Below are 24,095 nucleotides of genomic sequence, written 5' to 3'. Positions count from 1 at the left end.
AAATAAGAGAATATTAATAATGTAAAATATTGCACATAGAACAAATAGAGCAATGTTGTACTAGACTGAGATTATTATATAGAGGATTATTAACAATCCAAAATAAAAGGTGAGTGGGGTGGGGGGAGTAGAGAGGGAGAGAGTTAAGAGAGAGGGAGAGAGACAGAGGCAGAGGCACAGGGAGAGATGCTGAGTGTATGTTGAGAGTCAATATAGTTATGGCTCTGGGAAAGAAACTGTCCCCGATTCTGTTTGCAACAGGTCAAACAGGTGAAAACCAGAATGTGATGGGTCCATCAAAATGTTTTTTTTGCCCTGCTAAGGGAGCAGGAAGTATTGTAGGGAGGGGAGAGAGCAGCTGACAGTCGTCTGGACTGCATTGATGATGTGCTGAAGCACCCTCCTGTCTGCTGCAGTGCAGCTTCTGTACCACACATTGCTACAGTATGTCAGCATGCTCTCTAAAAGTTTACCAGAAGCTTTTGATCCAGATTATTCTTCAGTTGTCTAAGGAAGTGAAGTCACTGCTGTGCCTTTTTAGTGACCATTTTAGTGTTTGCAGTTCAACACAGTTTGGCAGAGATGAAGGTACTCAAGAATTTGAAGGCTGGGACACTCTCCACACCTTCCCTGTTGATATGGAGGGGGGCCAAGTCTACATTGTTTTTCCTGAAGTGAAAGGTGATATTCCTTTGTTTTCATGGTGTTCAGTGTCAGGTAATGAGCAATGAGCTCCAGTTTCAGGATCTCCTCTCTGTAGGAAGTCTTGTTCCCTTCTAAGATGAGTCCAACAACTGTAGTGTCATCGGCATATTTGATGATGGTGTTATTAGTGTGGGCAGGACTGCAGTCATGTGGAGAATTGGTAATGAGTGAGAAAGTTTAGGAAAACTTGGGGCCAGGTTTCACTGTCTGAGGGTGATTGATAAGAAAGACCTTTATCCAGGCACAGAAGAGTGGGGGGGGTTTGGATAGAAAGCCTGGTTAGACAGTTTACTGTCTCCAGAATAATAATATGAAAGCTGAGCAATTGTCAATTGGTGATCCAAATGGCCCAGAGAGCTATATCCATGACATCATTAGTGGACCAGTTTTTACAAATTACCTGTTTTTATGTTCTGCTAATGATATTCAAATGAAGTTGTACCGCTGTCTGATTTGGCTGTTTGGTGGGTCAAGGTAAAATTCATCATACTGCATCTCTTCAGGTATAGGCAAGCCACGATTATGTGCCACATTATGCAGCATGCTACATGCTTGCACAATGCGACACACTTTCTGTAGATTATAGAGCAGCACATTAATAGAGTGGAAATGCTTTCTATTTACATAAGCAAATTAATTCTTTGAAGGTGCCTTATCAGTGTAGTGTCAGCGCTGAGCGTCATAATGGATGGATTCTCTGCTGTTTACATTTGAGGTACTCTCCATGTTTAAAAAGATTGCTTACCTTTTGCCGCACTAGTTGGAAAAAGCACCTGGAACTGTGTGGAGTTGCTGTTTTTGTAGGCTTTCCTACTATAGATGATGCAATGTCAGCTCATTCTTTTGGTGATTCATACCTGGCAGACGTACCTTGTCCAGCACTGTTGCAATAGCAATGTGTGTGCAGTTGACAGCTCTAATTAAATTTGGAAAACTGGACATTGCTGCGAGTTGAGTTTTGATGTTTGCCAGTTCAACCACAGTGTAAGGAAATCTTGTATACTGTATCTGGATGAGAAGCAGATTGTACAATCCCATACAGATGGAATGGCACGACTCAGTGATGATTGCACAATACTCGATCAGTCAGCAAGTTCACATTGAAACACTCCTGTGACTAAAAACCCAAGAGGATAGCTCTAAGAAATTGAAATTGACTTAGAAGCTAGTCATCATCATCTGTAAATATGCAATGTCTTCTAATTCTACCATTTGAGATGTCTCCTAACAACACTAAAGCAGCTCTGGTAGTTGGAAAAGTTTGGCCATTCTGTGCACTATTATATTGTTACAAAATTATTACAGTCAAGTGAATTAAATTTGTAAACAATTTGCAATTAAGCCTTGTAGTGGGCTGGTGCCCTGCCCGGGGATTTGCTCCTGCCTTGTGCCCTGTGTTGGCTGGGATTGGCTCCAGCAGACCCCTGTGACCCTGTGTTAGGATATAGCAGGATGCATAATGGACGGATGGGTGGATATGCAATTAATTTTGGTGTATTTGATAAATTCTGCATCATAGATGCAAATCTAAAAAAAAAAAGGGACACTACGCAGAAGCAGAAACAGTAGCACCACGCAGAAACTTGTGTATGCACGGTATGAGGCTACCATAAAAATGTGTGTGGCTTTAGGCAAACTTTACTTTTTATACATCTCAAAGTGAACGTGGTAATGATAGATAGATAGATAGATAGATAGATAGATAGATAGATAGATAGATAGATAGATAGATAGACTTTATTACTTTATTAATCCCAAGGGGAAATTCACAATATTATGCAATATTTTAGTGTGTATGCACCACTTATACATGAGGCACCTGTAGTTGAGAGATGCCATGTTTTAACAGACTTTATGTATGGCTTTATTTTTCTGCTGAGGGGTGTATGAGTGAATGAGGAGTAGAGAGAGTGGGGGAGGGGTATAGCTATATGTACGTATAATATTGGAGTAGACATACTCAGGTGTACTTTCTATGATGTGAAAGCCATCATGATAAGCCTGTTGGTGTTTGTTTATAGCGTTTGGCAGGATACCGAGAGCTATGCTAGCTTCAACATTAGCTGGTACAGTATGTAGACAGCAGTGATAATCACTACTGCTATCTTTCTCAGAAGAAGGAATGTTCAGTATTTAAATGTAATAAACTCTAGGTCAGCTCAATTGCTGTCTATGATTATACTGTTTTTTGATGCACATAGATACAATAAAACGGTTTTTATCCATGTCGTTTGGGATGTAAGACTGCTGTGCTAAACTTTGTTCATCCATCCATTTTCTTCTTATGCTAATTTGAAATCAGAGAGGGGTACAGTCTATTCTAACAGCATAAGGCACACATCAGAAACCTCCCCGAACCAGCGCACAAGCCCAATGCAGGACAACCTCCTTCACCCTGGAACAGTTTAGAACTGCAGATCAGTTAACCCATCCTGCATATTTTCGAGATGAGAAAATACCTAGACAAAATAAATGTGTGCAAAGGGAGAACAACAACAACATGCAAAAAGCACACAGTAAATGGACAAAAATTTGAATTTGGGTCACTGGAGTCTAATCTGCCAAAAACTAAAATAAATAAAAAATGGAAAATACAGTTATACCATGAGTCAAATAGAGTATAGAAAAATAATATAACATACACCAGCACTCAACAATCTGCAATAAAGCAGTACCAGATTATCCCATTTAACAGTCTCAGTGTTAACTGATCACAGTCATTCAGTCATAGGGCTAAAAACCTTTTTTTAACCAGTCTTTCTGGGTCTTGCTGCTTTGTTACCTTTAGAGGTAGAAACAGTTTTTTATGATTTGCATTACAGAATGGAATCACTCCTCTTCACATTGCATCACGTAGAGGGAATATAATCATGGTGAGACTCCTGCTGGACAGAGGTGCTCAGATTGACGCCAAGACCAAGGTGACTCTTATTTGGCTGCTTGCCTCTCCTATTTCATTAATCTGTCACTAGTGTAATCATACATTATGTTAAAGCCAAAGGCTGTAATGTTAATTTTCTTGGTGTTCAGGATGAATTGACACCTTTACACTGTGCGGCACGGAATGGGCATGTCAGAATCATTGAGATCCTTTTGGACCATGGTGCACCAATCCAGGCCAAAACCAAGGTTGGCATTCAAGAATTCTTTGCTCGAAAATAAGCCTGAAAATGCTAGTGAAATAATGGTGCCTCATAGAGACTTGAGGGCATCATGCGTGTGTAAAAGGTGCCTTTCTTGTCCATAATGTTTACAGTACGTTGGACATTTTGGATGAAAGTAAGAAAAGCTGTGGAATGAAATAACCTTTTCATCTTTCTCCTCAAGAATGGGCTCTCTCCAATACACATGGCAGCACAAGGAGATCATCTTGATTGTGTGCGGCAGCTCCTTCAGTATAATGCTGATATTGACGATATCACTTTAGATCATCTGACTCCACTACATGTGGCAGCACACTGTGGGCATCACAGAATGGCTAAAGTTCTTTTGGACAAGGGTGCCAAGCCCAATGCCCGTGCACTGGTTAGTTAATTTTGCTAATTGAAAATTGCATTTCCAAATGATGTATGTACAGTAAGAATGTGAAAAAACTATATTATACTGCCTGATATATATTCTGTAGATATTTACTTTTGATTAGGGATCAAAATAGCTTGAGTAGTTAAATATTTAAATAGAATAATCTATCGGCATCTGTTCTGATTGCTTCTTTTTCTCTACTTATTTCTCAGAATGGATTCACTCCGCTACACATCGCCTGCAAAAAGAACCATATTCGAGTTATGGAGCTGCTGCTGAAACACTCTGCATCACTTGAGGCTGTAACAGAGGTATCTTTAAATCTGTCAGTAGCAACTTTACAAAATGAATGTTGCCATTTAAGATTGTCATTGCAGAATTGTACCTTTATTTTGATATTGTCTAATTCTGATATTTCTGAATGAAAGACTATGTGGCAAGTAAATATGGATGTATTAGCTTCACAGTTACCACCTAGGGCTATTATCCTGTTATAGTTTAGAGTATGGAGAGATTTATAGCTATTTCATGGGATTCTGCCACATTTTACAGGCCTGCAGCTTTACCCCAGCCTGCTAGATATAAACAGGGTACAGAATCATTTCCATAAAGTCAAATCTTTTTTTATTGTTGCTTCACCCAATAATGTTGAATGTAAAAAGATTCCTATAAGTTTATTCCCATTATCTTAGATGTCAGTCAAAATCTAGTGTTTGGGTATAATGTATAATAAGTCTGTGTCTTAGGCCATTTTATAAGACCAGTATATTGTCTATTTTATTTTTATTAAAGATGACCATTGATGGCTCAGATGTAAATAACATAGCATGGCATCCTGACCTTAAAACTGCAAACTTTCCCTCTATAGAATCAGCTAAAATTGAGTATGAGGAAATCTGACTTTTCCCTGTTTCAACAATATTAATAAACATTCTTCCCTACTTTCGATATTAAAATTGGGCCCATGTTTTAGCCATAACACAATGCTTTTTGATAGAGAATATGATCTTGTTACATGCTCAAGTGCCACTGCTTTACTCTTTGGAAATGTGAACTTTCAGATTTCAGTTGCCTTCGCTTTACTCAGTTCAGTGCAGTTCAGTGAATCAGAAATTTATATTTCATTCCTTCTTTCAGTAATTTAATGTTCATTCAGTCATACTTGAAAGTGTGTGAACCCTTCAAGATGGTCATTAACAATAATAATATTAATGATAATAAATAAATAAATATCCTAAAGACTTCTCATATATAAGAAGGAATTTGAACTCATAGATTATTTGACTGTTACATTTAACAAATAACCAGGTTATTTTTGTGTAAAAAATAATTGAATTAAATGGAAACCTTTGTGATGAATAAGTGTTTTGTCTGAAATCTCACTGACTTTGACATCTACCCACCCCTCATTTACAAGAATCTGCTACAAAACCTTTTTGCAATATTTCTATGCAGCAGCCTCAGTAGGCATCATCTCTTGGTGGATTCACATTGTAGGAAACATTTCTCTTTAGTTTGTTTCGAGTTAAGGTTCATGGGCCATAGTGCTAGGTTTGTGCTTCTGGTTTTAAATTTGTTTTGGTCCTAACTTGCCACTTGGTTTCTGTTTCCATTTTTTAATATCACATCATTGATTTGACTTGTCTCTGTCTTTTGACACTCTCCTGGTCCTGTTTTCATTCCTTCAATAATCCTCAGACACGTCTTTTGTTCCAAAAGTTTTTTCTCAGAATCCATGATTCTCTTAATCATGTCAAATTGTCCAGGCTCAGAGTAAAAAAATGAGCCATATACAAGAACAGTCCCACCATCATGAGTGACAGTAATGATAGGGTGGTGCTGGTGGTAGGCAGTGTTGGCTGTTTGCTAAAAATAGGGCCTCCTGCTTTTCCAAAATAGTTACATTTAGGCCGAGGTTATACCTCACGCAACGCGACGCATGCTCCAGCGGACGCTCCTGCTACGCAAACGTTGTACCGTTTATACTTGCGCGAGTACTTTACGTAAATCTGGAGGAATCCACCTGGTGGCAGTGTGAGATATTATCACGGTGAGAACAGGTTTGACTTCGCTGTGTTGTGAATTGCCTGGAACGCCCATTAAATTCCGATGACACCTTACAGCAATATCTCTGAAAAGGATGTTTAATGATTAATTCTATCAGTCCAGGGATTCGTCCATTTCAGGTAGCATTGGGCACGAGGCAGAAACAATCCCTGGACGAGGCATCAGGTCATCGCAAGGTGAATACAAGCACTCACATACACTCACGTCATTTTAGTATAACCAAATCTGCATACCTTTGGAAGAAAACTGGAGTACACTGAGGAAACCCAGCAGGAAAACAGGCAAACTCTAGGCAGGGAATATCAGCGACGTGACTCCCTGCAAGACAGCATCGCTAACGCTCCGCCACCGTGTCACCCCCATGTGTGTAATTATTAACAGTGTTCATTATTTAAACGAAAATACCGATTTATCTGTAAAATGTAACATACCGGTACATACTTTAATGCATTTCATCATGAAAGTGATATCAAGTATAAATCTAAGGATTCTAAATATGCAGAAAGTTGGACTATCATACATTTAATATGTTCACTGTGGCGATCTATAGCTGGCTATCCGCTGCTGTCAAGACCGGATGGACGCCCTAGAAAAGCTCAGAAGACGATATGTGAGACTTTTAAAATGTATCGTGTCATTACGATCGGGAATATGCGATGCTTGAATATAAAAGCACCACGAATACATTTGTATGTCGGCATTTTGCTTCACCACATCAAACCATTCATCAAACATCGAAGCGCGCAAACCGATCTCGTAGGATCCACAAAGCTTTCTGTCACATGTAGTCACATTTCAACTTTTAGCACACTACGCCTCCCGACTTTTTGTTGGTACTGCAACTAACGCACATGTCGCATTAATTTCTGAGGACCTGCTCAGAGGACGTATCAAATGAACACTGGAAATGCGTGGCATCCATGATGCGGGCACGTACACGTTCTGAGCGTGAAGTATAAACGAGCCCTTAGACTAATCATTGCAGAAAACAGACTTTCATTACCTTTCAGGTTTGTTCAGATTATTTCTTTTGTAAATGATTAATCTATCCATTATTTTCTTAATTAATCTAATGACTAATTTTGCCCAAATAACTCAGACATATGAATTTGTGCTTTATTTGAATATTTAATGAAAAATTTGATATGCAGAATTTGAAAACAAATGCAATTTAAATATCTCTCAACAAGATGACAAACAAAACACTGTTCAGTAAAATATCAATACAATATTTAACAGTAAGTCTAAATTTACAAGTAAAAAACTTTATATTTGATTAATAATGAACTTACTAACATATCTCTTGGTGTGAGCAGTCGAGTTTGAAACAAGGCCAAATAGTTAAGATTTTTTGTTTTATACCTCAGGGTTACAATGGATCCACTCTGACTCATTTCACGTGTATTTCTAAAAATCCATCTTAAATTCAGATGTTATTTATTCATAGACGCCATAAATATAATTTTAATGCTAATAATGTTTCTAATGAATTAATTATACCAACTGAAAGATGAAGGAGGCAGGCAACTCATATCTCTTGAAGAGAAGACAAAGGTAAAAACAAATATTCTATACTTTTACAAGTTAACCGACAGCATTAAATAATTTGAAGTTAAACTTTTCAAGAAGCAGGTTTTTTTTTTTTTATTCCTGTTGCTTCTTATTGCCATTAACACATTTAAAAATTTGTTATTTGTAAAATCGGTGATGAAGCAGGCCTCAAATTATGTGCATAAATTCTTTTGTTAATTTAAAAAATCTTAATGTTATGTGCATTGAGCAGGGGAAAGGCAACACATAAAAAAATATTATTATTCTACACATTTCTTTCACTATCTTCAAATCAGGAACTTTGTTAAACAGAACCTTCCAGATTTTCCTCATCGTTCACCCTCATCCACACTGGAAAAAATATTGCTCAATTTTGAGGAATTAGACTCCATCTCTACAATATATAAAATCATTTTACAATCCCTTCCTTTCAAAGATCCAAGAGGACACTGGGAAAAGGATCTCTCAATTAATATATCAGAAAAGGAGTGGAAAGTAGCAATGCAGAGAATTCACTCAAGCTCCATATGCGCAAAGCATACAATTATACAACTCAAAATTATATATCGAGCACATCTGTCTCGACTAAAACTCTCCAAAATGTTTCCAGGGCATGATCCAACCTGCGAACGTTGCAACCAAGCCCCAGCCTCACTAGGTCACATGTTCTGGGCCTGCTCCAAATTAACATTATTCTGGACAAAAATTTTTAATTACCTCTCAGACAGTCTTGGACTCACAATCCCTCCTAACCCATTAACAGCTGTGTTTGGGGTTCTTCCAGATGGGTTTAAAGTGGAGAAAGACAAACAAATTGTGATTGCATTCACTACACTGTTGGCACGCAGACTCATTCTGATAAACTGGAAGAACCCAAACTCTCCTCTTTTAAGTCAGTGGGAAACAGATGTGTTATATTATTTGAAATTGGAAAAAATCTAATACTCAGTTAGAGGATCTGTACAGACTTTTTTCAAAACATGGCAGGATCTAATCAGTAATATTTTAAAATAAGCTCTTAAAGCACAGAGAATTTATTAATTTAGGTATGTTTACAAGCCTTAAATCTTACACCGTTTGGCTTGCTCTCTCTCTCAAGGGTGGGGATCGATCTGTTCTTAACATAATTCTTTTTTTTTGTAAAAACTTGATTGCTATGTATGGATTGTAATAAAATTAATAAAATAAAATTTAAAAAATATATATATTTTTATTATTGTTTGGTGGCAATTTGTCACTTTTTCAAAAGCAAACGATTGGATGTCTTAATCATTAGTGCGCATTAGTAATCCATCAAATCTCTTGTACAAAAAGTTTTTGAGCATCATGTAAATAAATTCACTTGGAACATCTTCTGCTAAAAAAAAACTCCATTTTGTGACATGGAAGGTGAAGAGAAGAAATGGGAGAAACATTTACATTGCACAACACTTTATAGAGGTATTCAGGATAACTCACACGTGGGGCTTCTGGGGCCCGAGGGTGACGAGACATTTATTAGCCTGTCAACAACTGACTTGAGCACATGGAAAGAGACCAGAACTATTTTAGTTAAGATGTGCTTATATTCAGACCTTTTTAACATTAGCATTTGCAATCTAAAGAGAAGTAGAAACTGTGTTTCATCACTAAGGTTTTTAGTTATTTTTGCCCTTGCATAATTCCCATGTATATTCTTTTGCTGCATGATGTTTTCTTTTTTTCAAAATACTCAAAATTTCTGCCTAGCTGTACTTTTAATTAGGAAGATTGTGATTAAAATATCTATTTTGTGGTTTAAAAAAATCTAAAACTACAATGGTTTCACCAACTTTCATGCCTGACTATAAAACTTGTGAGATATGTCAGATTTAAATAAATGAGCTATTCACCCCATCTTTTCATGTGTTTTCACAGTCAGGTTTGACACCGCTGCATGTAGCATCCTTTATGGGAAACCTTAACATAGCCAAAATTCTGCTGCAGAGAGGAGCCTCTCCTAATGTTTCCAATGTGGTAAGTGAAGATGTTTTCCATATTGCGACATAATTAGGGTGAAAGAATCATAGAGCTGCTGCTCCCACTTTAAAATCACTCCATTAACTCCAAGTAAGACTTTTATTATAGTAGGTGAGCATGAGAATAAACTTGAACTTAAATTTGAAATATTGAGCGACTGATTGCTTTTATAAGCCTGTTATATGAAGGAGAGATTTAGTCATAAACAAGAATACAGTGAAGTTGTATTGCTGAAGGTAAACGAGGTCATAGATATGCATACCAATGTGCAACCTATGTATATGCATTAGACAAAATAGTATGAAGAGAATAAAATTGAATTGAAGAAAGGTATAAATGGGAAAGATCGCATGCCTACCTGAAAAGTGTTGTGAATATGAGGATTACTCTGAGGGAAGAAAATAAGGATACAAATTATGATAGATTGATAGGGTTTTGGGTATAAAAGCCGTGCTGCATAAGAGAAAGACTAGTCTGACATTTCCATGTACTTTACTTCATTGTCATTTAAGACCTTGAAATGATCTCAGTTAATGGCAAAAGAAGGGCTTGTGTCAGGTTCCTGACACTACTGTCCTCATGTGTTACTGTTTATATTTATTGAGCTCTCATTCAAAATGTATTCCTCTCGGCAGCCTCTTGCTGATTTAAACAATCCTCTAGATACTTTCTTGAGTTATTTTCTTTGGGAACCCTTGAGAGGACACAGAATCATGTTACTATTCCCTTAGGGGTGAAATTTAGTATTTTAGCTCAAATATTTTCTTTGTATACTGGATACAAGTGCATTTTAAATGCACATTGATCTGTGTGACTTTTTTCATTCTTGAACTATAGAAAGTGGAAACACCACTGCACATGGCAGCCCGTGCTGGACACAATGAGGTGGCTAAGTTCTTACTGCAAAATAAAGCGCAGGCGGATGCAAAGGCCAAGGTGAGTAATCGAATGGCAACAAATTATGAAGAAGCAAGGGTTTAGTGTGTGCTTGATGAAGATGTTCATTATTCTTGGTCTCATCATTTGCCACAATGTAAAAATAACTGCTCAAGATTAAAAACACAACCTGGGTTTTTACAACACCCCAGGAGCCTTATGCCTGATTCTGCTGTCCAGTTTAGTAATAAAAATAAATAAATAGAATATGCTACTTTTGTGATACTTTTACCAAATGAACTTAGTTTTACTTAAAGTATACATTAAGCAATATTAAAGACCTTAAGAAAGTTGTGTCTGTAATTTTCTCTTTTTTATAGTAAGTTATATTTAATCTTATAGTAGTTGATGCAATAAGTAAAAGAAAGCTCAATGCAATTAGTAAAAAAGTGAAAACATTAGTAAAATAATGAAAACATACTCAGCCCCCCTCCCAAAGTTTAGAGAAATACTGTACATGAACAAAGAGCCCAATATCAGGTAAGCTACTCATGTAAATCAGGACATCAAAAGGAAAAATGAAAACAAACACAAGATAATCAAGGCAGACTTATTTTAGATCAACATTCTTGCCAAATTCTTAAGAAGCAGTGGAAATTTTATTTATTCTCATTTTAGATAATACAAGGCATCACTTTCACACTGAGTAAGGAAGGTAGTTGAGTAAGATAAATAAGTTAACATGCAAGCAGTGCATTATACTTACTGTAGGATATCTCAGACTTTTGTTGCAGAATTTTATTGTTGGTTGGTGGCTTAATTAAAAAGGCAGAAGTAGGTGCTGTTTGTAGAAGTCCAAAAGAACAGACACTTGAGACTGGCAGCTTCTTACTTACAGTAACACAAATTGGTTTAGTTGGCTAAACTAAAATAGCAGGAGCAACTGGAGACATAAGAAACATAACAAATGACAAACAAGAGGAGACCATTTATTCCATCAAGCCTTTATTTTTAGCTAACAGCTAAACTGTCCCAATATCTCATCCAGACTCTTCTTAAAGGTTATTGAGGTTTCTGTTTCAACTACGTGTCTCTGTAGAGTGTTCGAGAGTTGCACAACTCGTTTTATAAAGACGTGCTTCCTTAAATGTACAGTACTTCCCCATAATTTCCACTGATGTTCTCAGTGGAAATCAGGGAATGTAAAAAATTGAACTGAAAAATGTAATCCACAAGACAGGAGAAATCTCAGTGCCAAAGCAGCTGTTTCATCTGCAGCTTCCTCTTAAGGACCTATGGGAATGGTCCGCCAGCTGCATTGTCAAGTGACTCCACATAAAGTAAACAAGGAGCAAACATTAAATAACTAGACACAACAAAGCTAATCTTATACAAGTCAAGTCAAGTTAGGAAGCATGCACTGGTACAGTGCGCTGCCACATCCGATACACAACGAAACAACTCGGGATCCCAGATGGCAACCCCCCAGGCAGACACGCGGTCCAGTCCCACCCACTGGAAATGACCCTCTATCTGCCGCAGCCAGGTGTTACGTGGGTGACCCCTTGACCTGGTCCAGCCACTCAGGTCCCCAACAATGAGGATCTAACAAGCTGGATCACCCTCGGGGAAATGCGCCACATGGCCGTAGTGCTGTAACTGACGCTCCCTCACAAAGCAGGTAATGTGCCTCATTCGGGACTCCATGAGCAACCACTCATTCGACACAAAGTCAAACCTATGGTACCCAAGGATTTTGAGGAGAGACCCAGTACCAAAGGAGCCCAGTCTTCATCTCAGGTCACTGGATAGCGTCCATGTCTCTTAACCTTATAGCAAGACAGGAAGCACCAGGACTCTAAAGACTTGGACCTTCGTCCTTTTGCATAGATATCAGGAGCGCCACACACCCCTTTCTAGCAACCTCATGACCCCCCATGCTCTCCCAATCCGTCTACTGACTTCATAGGAAGAGTCACCAGAGACATGAATGTCACTGCCAAGGTAAGTAAACCTCTCAACAAGGTCGACACTCTCTCTGCAAACAGACACACTGCTGATGGCTGTGCCCAAGAGGTCATTAAAGGCCTGGATCTTGGTTTTTATCCAGGACACTTGCAAGCCCAGACACTCAGACTCCTCGCTCAGTCTCTCAAGCATTCTTTGACTCTGCGAAGATCACAGATTACCTGTTTGCTAAGTCTGCAAGAAAATATTGTAGCAAAGTACAAAAAAATGTTTACAGGCAGGACTAGAAAATGACTGCAAGTCCTTCATAATCTGAATGAGGCAACATGAGTGTTTGGCTGTAGGCTCAGAAAGCTCCAATCTTTGGTTCCATTTTTTCCATAATTTTTCACTTTCCCCAGACTATTAAATGACTTCTGTTAATAACAGCTAGTGGTATTATGTATTAGTAACAAGATTATTCTAATAACAGCAATGGTAATGATTATAAGAACAATGAAATCATACTAGTATTTGTATGTTTCCTCTTTTTTGTGGGGTGGCAATTTTTTTTGTTTTTCTTCAGTCTGCAGATGCCTTATACTTAAATATGTATGTTTGTATACTCTACTCATGGTGGCATTTTGTGTTTTTGAAGATAGCTGTCTTTTCTTTGTTTTTAAAGGATTTTTGCAATCTGTGCAGGGGTCTGAAACCTTGTATGTTTGCAATGAGACGTTGTCTTTGTATTTTTTGCTTAGTCAGCAGGTGGCAGGCAGGTTGGCTCACCTTGTTGTTGTTTGCATACAATTGGCATCTCCTCTTTTTTTAAGGAATTCTGCAACTTGTTCTGGCGACTGGCACCTTCTGTGTTTTGTAAGGAAACCTCCTTTTTGTAGTTTTTTTTTACCTGCTTTGAAGTTTCTGCTTAATTTTCAGGTGATTACTACCTTGTTTTTTGTTTCTAGTTGTTGTTTACTTGCTGCAGTCTTGCAGTAGGGGCCTATTTTTTGTTTCTGATCTGTCTGGGTAGTTTTTGACAACTTTTACCTCCATCAAGAAGGTAGAAACATTTTGTAATTATTAGTAAATCTTTTGTTATTATTTCACGTGTATGGGGGCAGGGTTAGACATCTTTAAGGTTTCTTGTGCTCTGCTTCCATGCTGGTTAGTTGTGCATGTGGCCGGCCCCATCCCTTACATGAACCTGACCAGTGAGCAGAAGTGGCGGCCACTTGCCACAAAGGTTAAATGGCTTCTTTTGTGCAGGGAGGGACTAGATGTTTGAATAGCAGAAGCCATACGACACGGAAAAAGAGCACATTCTTTATATCAGGAAGGTTGGAGAATGGGGCTGGAAACTTTCTTAGGAAATACATAAATTGGAAAACCCCACACAGGTGTAAATACTTGCCTGTAAAGGGCATCATCTCAGTGATGAAGAAGGATGTCATAGTGTTTGCTGATACCTTGATACCAACAGTGTTCAGGATGGATGCCAGGTGTGTCATAAGCCAGGTGCATCATGTTGCTGTTTCTTATCAGTTTTGAAGGTATTTCCTCTGCCCCATAAATTTAAATGGGGAAGTGAAATGATTGGTCTCTTTAGGTTGTTAGAGTGCACTGATGCTATATATTGTAGATCAATAAACAAGCCTTTTATTGGGATGAACCCGTCTCAGTGCTACTACATGGACCTCCTAGCAGTCAGCTGGAATACACAGGGGGCGCTGACAGAAGATCAACAGGCAATTTAACGGGACTTGTTGTTCAGTGGGATACAAATTGAACTGAGCTGCAGCGAAGTGCGCTTAGGTCACATAAAGTGCTGTAACTGTATGATATTGGTGTGTGTTTTGTTCGTAGACTATGTATCTTTATACAGTATAATATGATTCATCTACTTATGCTTTACATATGCTGACTTGCAGTGGTCTCCATGTCTAATTTTGTTGTATATTCTTCTGGTCAAATTTCCCCTTTGCAAATAGTACACGTTTTTCAGAAATCAATTAATTTTAAAATCTTCATGAAGTACAAATGCAATGTCAGGTCAGGTCAGGTTGGGGAGCATGCACTCATACAGCATGTTACCGCGCCCACCATATTATGAAACAGCTCAGGATCCCAGCTGGCATCCCCCAGGCAGACACGCGGTCTTGTCCCAACCTCAGGAAATGACCATCTATCTGCTTCACCCAGATGTTACATAGGTATCCCGTTGGCCTGGCCCAGCCACTTGGGTCCTCAACAATGAGAATTCTGTGAGCCCGACCACCGTTAGGGAATCTCGCCACATGACCATAGTACCGTAACCAATGCTCCCTCACAATGCAGGCAACGTACCTCATTTGGGACTCCGTGAGCAACCACTCGATCAACACAAAGTCAAACTAGCAGTACCCAAGGATTCTCTAAAGAGACATAGTCTTCATCTCAGGTCACTGAATAGAGCCTATGGCTCACAACCAATGTTGCAAACAGTAAGCACCTGGACTCTAAACACTTGGACCTTCTACTTTTGCTACGATCACAGGAATGTCACCCATCCCTTTCCAGGGACCACATGACTCCCCATTCTCTCCCAATCCGCCTACTGTCTTCATAGGAAGAGTCACCAGAGACATGAATGTTGCTACCGAGGTAAGTAAACCTCTCGACACAGTTGACATTCTCTCCACAGACAGGAGGTCATTAAAGGCCTGGATCTTGGTTTTTATCCAGGACAGTCACAAGCCCAGACACTCAAGACTCCTCGCTCAGTCTCTCGAGAGCTCCGATCAGAGCCTCCATTGACACCACAAAGGTCACGGCATCGTTGGCAAAGTCAAGATCAGTGAGTCTTTCTTCAACAAAAAGTAGTTACATTTCCTTATATATTTACATCCATAAAAACACATACCAAAGAACATAGAAGCAGAAGTGTTCCTCAGTGGTTTAATACAAGTAAATTCCAGTTAACATAACAACTGACTTATGGCCAGTTGACAGTGGAGTAAAGGAAAATAAAATCTGCATTTAATTACATGCCAGGAGAAAATATACTTAAGAAGATTACCTGGTTAGGTATTATGCACAAAGTCACAGTTATGATGAACTTTGTCTGCCTTCCTTTAAATCTCCTGCACAATCTCCTCTTTCATAAGCAGGAATGAGGATGGAATGGTATTAAGTCAATAACTATTAAATGCCTTAGCTTCCCATTAGTCTGATGATTTATTCCATAGTCAGAAGCAGTAGCCACACAACGTAGTAATAACACATTGTCAGGAAACCAATTAGAGAAAGTTAATAGTAACAAGTCAGTAATATTTCATAATCTGAAAATTGACCAAACTGTTATTTTATTTGGAAAAAAGTAACAGAACTGCAATATAAACAGCCTAGTGAGCAGCTATAACAAAATATACAACTGAGTAGTCAGGATTTAAATGCAGAAACTGAGGTGAGAATTCCTTAAGTAAGTCCGCAGATCATTCCACACTTTGGGCACCCTCTAACTAATGGTGTGACATCTTTCAATAATTCTATTTATCGTTTGAAATTTTAGAAGGCATGATGCGATTGCAATATATGCTCTGATAAGTATTTATTAATAAGATCTGAAAAAATAAATGAGAACAGAGTGCTTAAAATTGATATGTTGAAATGAAGAGTTTGAAATCAGCTATGACCTTAACTAGAAGGGAATGTAGAAACTTAAGAACAACAGTTATGTGGTTGTACTTATAGTCCTGGTAAATTATTCTTGTGGCAGTATTTTCAATAAACTGAAAGATACAATCACAACAGCTTTAATATCTATAAATAAAATACTATACTAGGCTGCTCTACTTGAAATAAATGTACAAATTAATTTTCTCTTTTTCCAGCACAGTAAAAAAGCCCCCATTTTCCTATTAAATAGGGTGACCCATATTTATGTATATGACGTTTCACAAGCTAGCATTTAAACTATTGCGCGAAAAGTATCGAACATGACATCACTGTGTAGCCTGAGAATGGGAGTAACAATGTGTTGGACCAGGCAACCCCTAAAAGACAAGGTGTAGCAACACCGCAACCACAATGTGGCTGAGCTATGTGCAGCTGCCACAGAAGAATTTCAGAGGATACCAGTACAGATGTGCCAAGCCGCATGTGACAACGTTGCTCTTTGTCTTCAGGCGTATATCGATCTGGATGGTGCATTGGTGGACCACACCATGGAGAACAGAGGATGAAAAAACATTTAAGGTTCTTAATGTTCATGTTCCATTATGTTACTTGATAATAACATCGGAAGTTTCCTGACAATGCCTTTTCAATCATATACATAAATATGGGTCACCCTAAAAATCACTATACCCTGTGACAAAAGGTTAAGGACTTCACTTCTGGCACTGTTTCTTATTGAATGAAGCTACTAAACTTATCTCAAAAATCACCCTGTTTTCAAGATAACTGACTCTACCACTTGCTTTATACTATCCAGATTTATAAGTAATGAAGTCTGCTTAGTACTTATTGCAGAACCCTAATCCCTTATACATTCATTGAATAAATTATTAAGAACGTTATACTAATAAAGGTGGGGCTTTATATTGCTCTCAATTGCTCTAAAAACAGCCATGATTCTTTATGCCATGGATTCCATAAAATTTCATAAACATTCCTTGAATTCCTTGAATTACATCACATTCTTCCACTCCCCAAAGTTCTATCATTGGATTCAGATCTGGTGATTGGGATGTTCATTGAAAGACATTAAACTCATTGTCATGTTCATTAAAGCAGTTTAGGACAACTTCTGCTTTGTGACATGGTGCATTATAGAAGATAGGTAGAGGGTGACCATAAAGAGATACACAAGGTCAGCAACAATACTGAAACATGCCATGGCATTCAAGTGATGATTGATTGGTATTAAGAGGCCAAAATAAAAAAAAAAATCCCCACAATGTTACACCATAATCTGAATCACCATAGCTTTTCTATCAGCTTAAATCAGTCTGGCCATTCTCTTCTGACCCCTGTCATCAACAAGGCATTCCCATCCATAGAACTGCCAGTAACTTGATGTTTTTTCTTTTTTACACCATTTTGAGTAAACTGTAGAGACTACTGGTGTGTGCAAATCCCAGGAGATACTGAAACATTCAGGCCAACCCATCTGGTACCAACATTCATGCCATGTTCAAAATCACTGACATTACATTTTTCCCCATTCTGGTGTTTGATGTGAATATCAGCTAAAGCTTCTGACCTGTATCTGCAGGATTTTATGCAATGATCAGCTGATTGATTGATTAATTAATTAATTTCTTGCATGTCTACAGCTGTTCCTAACAATTTCTTCAATTAGTGTGGGCATACTCTCACTTTGAGAGAATATCCCTAAAACTAATTGAAAGTTATAAAATTACAACCATGTTTGAAAAATATCTTCTAACGTGGCAAAGAAGGGTCACATTCGATTACGGCCTTAGTGTCAAAGAAAAAATTCTAAAAATATATACTGTTCCCTTTCCATGTAATTGTTTTCATTTGCATAGTTATGTTGAACTGTTGTTGTTACTTTTACATAAAGTAAGACTTTTAAGCCCTTACTCGTTTGAGCACACAAATGTTTTATTTGAATTATCTATACAGTATAACATAAGGAAACGGATATGGATTGCATGCATATACTGTACAATACGAGTCAAACGTTTTAGAACACCCGTATTTTTTTATTTTTTTTAAATGTAACCTGTTCAAGTCTGGTGAATAACTTAAAATGGTACAAAGGTAAGCGGTAAACTGCCAAAGACTAAAAAAGGAAACATTTAGGTTACCAAAAATGATTAAATAATATATAGTGATTTTCAGATTTATATGGCTCAAGGTGACCTTCTCCAAAGCAAACAATACTATGTAGTTGGCACACTGACAGTCTCAACATTAAGCTGTTCACTGCTTGTGCTTGTGATGATGTTTATATAATTTTTACTTTGTAGATGAATTTAAAAAGGTAGCTGAAGTTATTCTGGGCTGTTCGAAAAAACATATCAGTAGTTTATGATCAATATAAAAGTACTTACAACTGAAATTTGCAGCACTACAATTTTCCAAATGTACTGTATATAATTCATAGCTTGGTAGACACTAAGTTGCTCTCAGCTTCAGGTTAGATTTTAAAATATTTAGTAGCAGGAGGTTTATAGATGGCCAGTGTGATGTGGAGATAAGGTGGTGATCTGGATATTGGGCCTATTTAGCAAGATGATGATGAAACAAGTCCAACTTTGCCTTTATTATTTGATATCTTCTTAATTAAAGAAATTATCTTGAAATTATATATTTTGTAAGCTGTCTTTGCTGTCACATGAAACACACTCTCTGATCCTGTGCAGAATGGTGGCTCATTGGTAGCTTTCATAGTTTAAAAGTTCCAAACTCAAATTGTGTGCTTTCTGCTACTGAGTTTCCATCAGAAGTCACTTTACCTCCCACAAAACAAAACACTCATATGTGTATTTGATATACCATCTAAGGACTTTTGAACTTTTTCATATGCCCTTATATCCATTATGCAAGAATCACTTCTGCACCCTCATGGCACCTATTGGACAAACAGATGTGGAAGACATATGATTGCCTTTTAGCCGATGAGATTTATCTTCTGTAGCCTTATAAAATCAAGGGAGAAAGGCTTTGTTCAATAAACGCTGTGCCATGTTAGTGAGAAAATGGCCTCTGAGGTTTCATGTAGTCTAAAGCTGGAAATTTAATTAGAGGGAAAAATATTTCATTGAGGTGAAGCTGAGAATCGTTAATCATGTAATAACAAGAGACAAGTGTCTAGCCTTAGAGAAATGGAAAAGCCCAGTTTTGAGCATGTGTGTGTTTAAGCATTCATACACCTAATTTGGTTAAACAAAATACAAAGGGTGGCTAACAGAGAGGCATATCACATAGAAAAACAAATAAACAAACATCAATGAGCAGCCATGGCCTACTTTATAGGTGCTAGACATTCAGAATATTAGTGGGGACAGCTTACCTGCTTATCATAAGTATAAATTGTCTCTGGTCTCTCTCCTTCTCTTTTGCCACTAGGGTGCCTTCTCCCATCAGCATCTTCCATATATTGTATATAATTAGAACTAACCAATTAAACACAAATTATTAATAATAACCTACATTTCTAGTCAGAATGATCAAATTGTGAGGCTAATTTTAATCAACTTGTTGCTATACTCACAGGATGACCAGACGCCAATGCACTGTGCTGCACGGATGGGGCACCATGAAATGGTACAGCTGTTACTGGAAAATAAAGCCAACCCCAATTCAGCCACCACTGCTGGGCACACACCACTACACATTGCTGCTCGTGAAGGTCATGCACAGACTACTGAAATCCTACTGGATGGACAGGCTCAACAGACAAAAATGACCAAGGTTAGAAAGTCTCACACACAACATATTACATCATTCTTGTGAGTTAATGATGTTTTTCATGCAAGTTATGCTTTTCTTTATTTTGCTCAATATTGACAGATACAGCCTCATATTTTTATGTATTTTTCCTTATGTTTTCAGAAAGGTTTCACACCCCTGCATGTAGCAGCAAAATATGGAAAAGTAGATGTGGCAGAGCTCCTCCTGGACAGGGGAGCCAATCCCAACTCTGCAGGCAAGGCAAGTATGCCCAGACATTAGAGATTTAAGAGTGTGGAACCTGTTCATTATTCTACGAATCTCATTCAGAATGAAATCAAGTTTAATAATTTAGAATGACATTTTTCATAGTCACTGCCTATTCACTCTCCCTGTGTCTTCATGGGTTTTTCTCCAGTTTTTCTCCATTATCTAAAATTTGAGTATGCCAGGTAAATTAGTCACTGTAAATCTTCAGTTTGTGTTAGTGTTGTGTGTGCCCTGTGAAGGACTAGAGCCCCCAGGACTTGTACAGTGCCCTGAAAATGGATGGCCAGATTGATCTTTCATAGTTTATAGTATAACAAAGTGCTTCACAAGATCAGTAAGAACAGACCTTCAAACAGCTAGATTAAGTACAATTGATGTGATGCATATAGTCTAATGTAAAAGGACAACAGAAATCATTCATATTGCATTAACTGAAGCATGAACTTAGGTGTAATTTGTTATCAGTGACAGAATGAGCATTACCTGTTCATATCGTTCTCATATGAAAGAACAGAAAGCCTGCTTTTAATTTTTTGAGGTTTATTATCAGTGATTTATTAATTGATAGTTGTATTTATTATACATTAAATGCTTACAGAGGTGTAAGTGACAGCCCTGTAATTTGGAGTATGACTAGTAATGAGAATGTATGAACTATGTGTATAATTCATTCCAAACTGTATTTATTTATTTATTTTATTTGTTTGTAACAGTGGTGGCACTGTGTACCTTGAATATTCCCTGGGTCCATGAACATATTTCATAGTGTCCTCTGCTTTTTTCTTCCACTTCCGGAAACTCCAAATTAGCCTGGGGAGAGTTAATTGTGACTGGCATGTCATCCAGATTTGGTTCTTGTTTTGTATTCATTGCTGATAGGATAGGCTCTGGCACAGTGACCCTGTTCTAAAGTAAACTAGTTTGGAAATGAAATGGATAATTTACAGTAAAACATGATTCTCAGAAAACAGAATGCTGTGGGTTTTACTTAACTTTAGTGAAATGTTTCTAAAATTGCATTCTATACTTGGCTCATTGTGAGGACTGAAGCCTGTAAAGCTAATGCACCTGAACTTTGTTATCACCGATTAAATCAGCAATAGGCTCCTTCGATACCTACTGGTCCACTTCAGTACGATTGATAAATAGTGATAATAAATAGGTGGAGTGTTAATATGATTTCAGAAATTTGCAAATCGAGAAAGTCACTAGAAGGTTAAAAAATGGAAAATCTTTAAATAAAGATATACTGTATTCCAGCCTAGGTCAAGATTTGTAGGTTGGTGAATGATATATTTCAGAAGCATTTGGCATATGGTTCGACATATATTAAGAAGAATTTATCAAAACATCACTTTAGAAAGCAAGTATTCACATGGAGGCCCCTGCTGAATGAAATGTGTTAGGTTTATGAGTGTTGGGGATTTATGTTCTGATATCGTTACAGAATGGACTAACTCCTCTGCATGTCGCTGTGCATCACAACAATTTGGACATGGTCAGATTACTGCTGAGCAAAGGAGGGTCACCACACAACATTGCAAGGGTAAGAACTATAGCAGATGACCTTTGGAAAAAATAATACTGAATGCAAACTTGAAAATTCAAAGCTTCCCAAAATATTTTCACACTTCAGCCATGAAGATGCTGTGATGAAGCATTTGGATTTAATTATATTAAGAGGATGCAGCTAGTGAGGTTCCATGAAAGCCTTAAATAATTTATAGGCTCACCAAAGCAAAGTTATGGTTGATATAAATGTCCATTGTATGTCTCCTCAAAATATTCAAGAAAAGAATATGTTCCATTAATGTTAAAGGTGATGGGAGCATGAGCTTGTCTCTGGTTGTCTAATGCCATCAATTTTCATGGCACATTTTACTTAAACTGTGTCCCTCTCCAGAATGGCTACACCCCACTCCACATAGCAGCCAAGCAAAATCAACTGGAGGTAGCCAGCAGTTTACTGCAGTATGGAGCTTCTGCAAACTCAGAATCCATGCAAGGGATCACACCACTTCATCTTTCAGCCCAAGAGGGCCGACCCGAGATGGTGGCATTGCTTATCTCCAAGCAAGCCAACGTCAACCTTGGGAATAAGGTAAATGAAATGAAATGCAAAATAATGGCTGAAATATCTATATGAGATGAGATACAATGTAGATGCAAGCAGTATGTTTTTTAATAATGCAATCTTATATTACAGAATGCATTTGTTTTAAAATTTATTGTAATAATTGCTAAGATGTACTGTACTCAGTTAGTAGACCTGTCCCACCCAGCTATGACGCACGTGTAATACAGTAAAGAATAAGATACAAACAACACAATGCTTAAGTTATAGCTACTTCTTGGAAGGATGTTGTTTTTCAGTATGTTCATTTCATAAAATATTTACATGCAGCAAGTTTGCAGACAATCAAATGTGAATCCCATTTTATTTTTTCTTTCCTTGAAAGGTAATGAACAAATAGCAAAGCAACCAGTCATAAATGCTAAAATATGGCTTTAGACCAGAGGTGGGAAATGTTGGTACTTGAGGGCTGCAATGGCTGCAGGTTTATGTTCCAGCTCAATTTCTTAATGAGAAGTCAATTATTACTGATGAGGCACTTCTTACTCAAGTGACATTTTAATGCTTCATTTTAGTGGTCTTGCTTGTTAAGCTTCCCCCTTTAATTGCTTATTTTAGTCTTAAATAGCTGCATTTACTGCTTTTAATGGCTCCTTATTAGCAACTAGCTGTGTAAGCCCATGCTATAAAAAGCACCAGGGTCCTAGAAACTATTGAAATTCTCAGAAAAAAAAATTGAAATGTAGAGATGTCAGGTAATTGAAAGGAACTACTCTGGGCATCTCTCTGCCAGGAGGATTTGTTTTGCTGATGTGCTCACCTTGCTTGTGTATTATCGGCAGGAGGAAAAGTAAAAGGGATACCGTTTTGCTGATGTACTCGCCTCGCTTCTGTATTAGCGGCAAAGCGATTGATTTCTTCGGAGGTTTCATTTTGCTGGCCTCTCTTTCATATCCTCAGAGATGGAGCTCTTACCCCAACTCCGCCTCTCACTTCCGGGCTGGACAGACACACACACTTCCACGTGTATTATTTATATATAAATAAGATGCAAATGACTAAGGGGCCAGCAGTTCTTTATCTAACTTGTTTTAATTTACACCTGTGTGGATTCATCCTGCAATATTTGGTTTAATAAAAACACTTAATAGAAAAACGTGACTGAAAATTACCCATTTTAGGCTTCAAATCATTTGGATGATATCCTTGGAAAGAAAAAAAAAATCCACAATATAAGAACTTAACATTGCAACCTAAAAAGCCATAAAATTAAATAAGGTCTGAGACTGGCAAGGACTGGTTTCTAATTAACCCTTAACTACCCACGCTGGTGTATTTTTGACACCAATCTCAGTTATTTTTGTCCAACATAATTTTACTTGAACCTACCGGCAGCTTATGCCATCTATCCTAGGCTTGATTCACTACAAGTACAGTGTTGCATTGGTTTCCCTTGTTGTGGCACACTGCAATAGCAGTGGTTTCCTAAAGCCAGTTTTAGGAGTGGATGTACAGTCGCAAGTTCCATATGGTGGATTTGGAGCACCGTGAGGGTACTTATGGATGTATTGCAGCAATGAGACGTTCTTCTTGCAGTGACTTTGTAAAGAACATTCAACAAGTAAAGTGAAACGTGATACATGTGCAAATTCTGCAGTGGATGGAAGTGTGACTGGTGATG

The 24,095-nt window shown here is 37.8% G+C and overlaps 1 protein-coding gene across 4 annotated transcripts in view; it reads left to right on the top strand.

Annotated features, from left to right (window-relative positions):
* ank1a (ankyrin 1, erythrocytic a) overlaps window positions 1–24,095 on the top strand; it is a 295,220-nt gene that overhangs the window by 137,544 nt on the left and 133,581 nt on the right. For all 4 annotated transcript variants that reach the window (XM_039768574.1, XM_039768575.1, XM_039768576.1 and 1 more), the window contains exons 8-17: window positions 3,528–3,626; window positions 3,736–3,834; window positions 4,033–4,230; window positions 4,440–4,538; window positions 9,742–9,840; window positions 10,681–10,779; window positions 19,894–20,091; window positions 20,233–20,331; window positions 21,788–21,886; window positions 22,244–22,441. In XM_039768574.1, the coding sequence (XP_039624508.1) occupies window positions 3,528–3,626; window positions 3,736–3,834; window positions 4,033–4,230; window positions 4,440–4,538; window positions 9,742–9,840; window positions 10,681–10,779; window positions 19,894–20,091; window positions 20,233–20,331; window positions 21,788–21,886; window positions 22,244–22,441 (1,287 nt within the window). The remainder of the gene's footprint in view (window positions 1–3,527; window positions 3,627–3,735; window positions 3,835–4,032; window positions 4,231–4,439; window positions 4,539–9,741; window positions 9,841–10,680; window positions 10,780–19,893; window positions 20,092–20,232; window positions 20,332–21,787; window positions 21,887–22,243; window positions 22,442–24,095) is intronic.

Source organism: Polypterus senegalus, chromosome 11, assembly GCF_016835505.1.
Source record: "Polypterus senegalus isolate Bchr_013 chromosome 11, ASM1683550v1, whole genome shotgun sequence".
NCBI lineage: Eukaryota > Metazoa > Chordata > Cladistia > Polypteriformes > Polypteridae > Polypterus > Polypterus senegalus.
The sequence above is the reverse complement of the archived record's forward strand: the minus strand, read 5'-3'. Positions and strand labels throughout refer to the sequence as shown.